This window comes from Arachis ipaensis, chromosome B07 (genome assembly GCF_000816755.2).
Source record: "Arachis ipaensis cultivar K30076 chromosome B07, Araip1.1, whole genome shotgun sequence".
Lineage (NCBI taxonomy): Eukaryota > Viridiplantae > Streptophyta > Magnoliopsida > Fabales > Fabaceae > Arachis > Arachis ipaensis.
The window spans coordinates 3,730,132-3,732,453 of NC_029791.2; the positions used below are offsets into that span (position 1 = coordinate 3,730,132).

The window sequence follows — 2,322 nt, forward strand, 5'->3', positions numbered from 1 at the left end:
ATTTGTTCCGGATCACTTTGGGATTAGATCAAAATAGACCCTAGCCTTTATAGGGCCGGCCCGGCCCCGACCCATGAAACACCCTACTTTCTATGATAAATTCAGATATCCCGTGTAGGTGATTTCGGCCCATAGGCTAACATTCGTCATAATCTTTTCTAGTATTGCTAATGTTAGGAGCTTTAAATCTTAAGAACATGGATGGACCTAAAGAAAGCCCAATTGAGAAGAGGCCCACGGAAAAGGAACCTATACAAGCACCTCACGAACCCTAAAACTCTTATCCTGCCACAGGCCCACAGCCAAAAAGCCTAGTTTCAGTGTTTGTCCAATGGCGGCAGCAGCAGCTCGTCCCATCGTCACCGTTCAAGCCCTTGAGGGCGACATGGCCACCGGCTCCGCCCCAACCGTACCACTTCCTGACGTCATGAAGGCCTCCATCCGCCCCGATATCGTAACCTTCGTCCACGACAACATCTCTAAGAACTCTCGCCAGCCCTACGCCGTCTCCCGTCGTGCCGGTCACCAGACCTCGGCCGAGTCCTGGGGAACTGGCCGTGCAGTCTCCCGTATCCCTCGTGTTCCCGGAGGTGGTACTCACCGTGCCGGCCAGGGAGCCTTCGGAAACATGTGCCGTGGCGGCCGCATGTTCGCACCTACCAAGATCTGGCGCCGCTGGCACCGCAAGATCAACGTGAACCAGAAGAGGTTCGCCGTCGTGTCCGCCATCTCCGCCTCCGCGGTTCCCTCCCTGGTCCTTGCCCGCGGTCACCGGATCGAGTCCGTACCTGAGCTCCCTCTCGTCGTCAGCGACACCGTTGAAGGCGTCGAGAAATCGAAGGAGGCCGTCAAGGTTTTGAAGCAGATCGGAGCGTTTCCCGACGCGGAGAAAGCCAAGGACAGCCACGGTATCCGCCCTGGGAAGGGGAAGATGAGGAACCGCCGCTACATTTCCCGCAAGGGACCTCTGATCGTGTACGGAACCGAAGGCGCGAAGGCCGTTAAGGCTTTCAGGAACATTACCGGCGTGGAGGTCGCAAATGTGGAGAGGCTGAACCTTCTGAAGCTCGCTCCCGGTGGCCACATCGGGAGGTTCGTGATTTGGACCAAGTCAGCGTTCGAGAAACTCGATTCGATCTATGGAACCTTCGAGAAGGCATCGGAGAAGAAGAAGGGTTACGTTCTTCCAAGGTCAAAGATGGTGAATGCTGACCTGGCTAGGATTATTAACTCTGATGAGGTTCAGTCTGTTGTGAGGCCCATTAAGAAGGAGGTTAAGAGGGCCACTCTCAAGAAGAACCCTCTCAAGAACTTGAATGTGATGCTGAGGTTGAATCCTTATGCTAAGGCTGCTAAGAGAATGGCCCTTCTCGCTGAGGCACAGCGTGTTAAGGCTAAGAAGGAGAAGCTCGACAAGAAGCGAAGCACTGTTTCCTCCAAGGTATGATTCTCTGTCTTATTCTTTATTCATATCCATATTGCCATAGTAATAGCTTTGTTTTCAACTACTTTAATGAGTTGATAAGTTATTCTGTGTTCTTTAAATTTGTGCTGCATTGTTTTTTGAAACCTTGAATCGATATCTTGATGGTAGGATCTAGGATGTGTGATTGATAGGTTGATAATTTAAGAGTTGGCAATTGTTTGAACTGATACTTACTATGAATGTTTATTGTTCCTCGGCAGGAGGATGCATCTGCTATCAGAGCTGCTGGAAAGGCTTGGTACCAAACCATGGTTTCTGACTCTGATTATGCCGAATTTGACAACTTCTCCAAGTGGTTGGGAGTTTCACAGTGAACTTCATCGAGTCCTATTTAGATTTTTCATTTTAGGATTGTATTTCTTTGCAGTTTTGATAAATCAATTATATTGTTGGAGAACTTGCAGACTTTTAGCTGTATTAAAAAATTGTAATTTGGTAGATTTGGTTTCCTAACAATTTATATACTTAACTTGCCCTTTTTTTTTTTTTTTGGTCAAGAACTTGCCCTTTTTCAAATGTACTCAGAAACCCTCGTGTTTTTGTTGTTGTTGGAAAACATTTTAATTTGAGAGGATTGGACTTTTTGTTCAATCCAATTCTCTTATCTTCTCTCCCTCATTTCGGTGGATTTTTTTTCCTTATGTAGTTCCGAAAGTAAAGAATTGTGTTGTGTTTTGGGCCTTAGCCCTGTTATACTGTTATTGGACCTTATCTGTCCGTAAAGGTTTATTGGGCCCAGGTTGTTGGTTCAGATCTGACCAAAAAGCGTGAGAAACTAATACCAAAAAAATATGAGAACAATCAATTTGAATTCGTCTGTTTAAACAAGTTTTGGG

The 2,322-nt window shown here is 46.9% G+C and overlaps 1 protein-coding gene across 2 annotated transcripts in view; it reads left to right on the forward strand.

The window, feature by feature from the left end:
- LOC107609341 (60S ribosomal protein L4-like) overlaps positions 1-1,950 on the forward strand; it is a 3,367-nt gene extending 1,417 nt beyond the window's left edge. The window contains exons 2-3 of one of the 2 annotated variants that reach the window (XM_016311269.2): positions 178-1,441; positions 1,687-1,950. In XM_016311269.2, coding sequence (XP_016166755.1) covers positions 332-1,441; positions 1,687-1,800 — 1,224 coding nt within the window. In that variant the 5' untranslated portion in view covers positions 178-331 and the 3' untranslated portion in view covers positions 1,801-1,950. Of the gene's footprint in view, positions 1-6; positions 1,442-1,686 lie in introns of those variants that run through there. The other variant, XM_016311267.2, reaches the window with a different exon arrangement.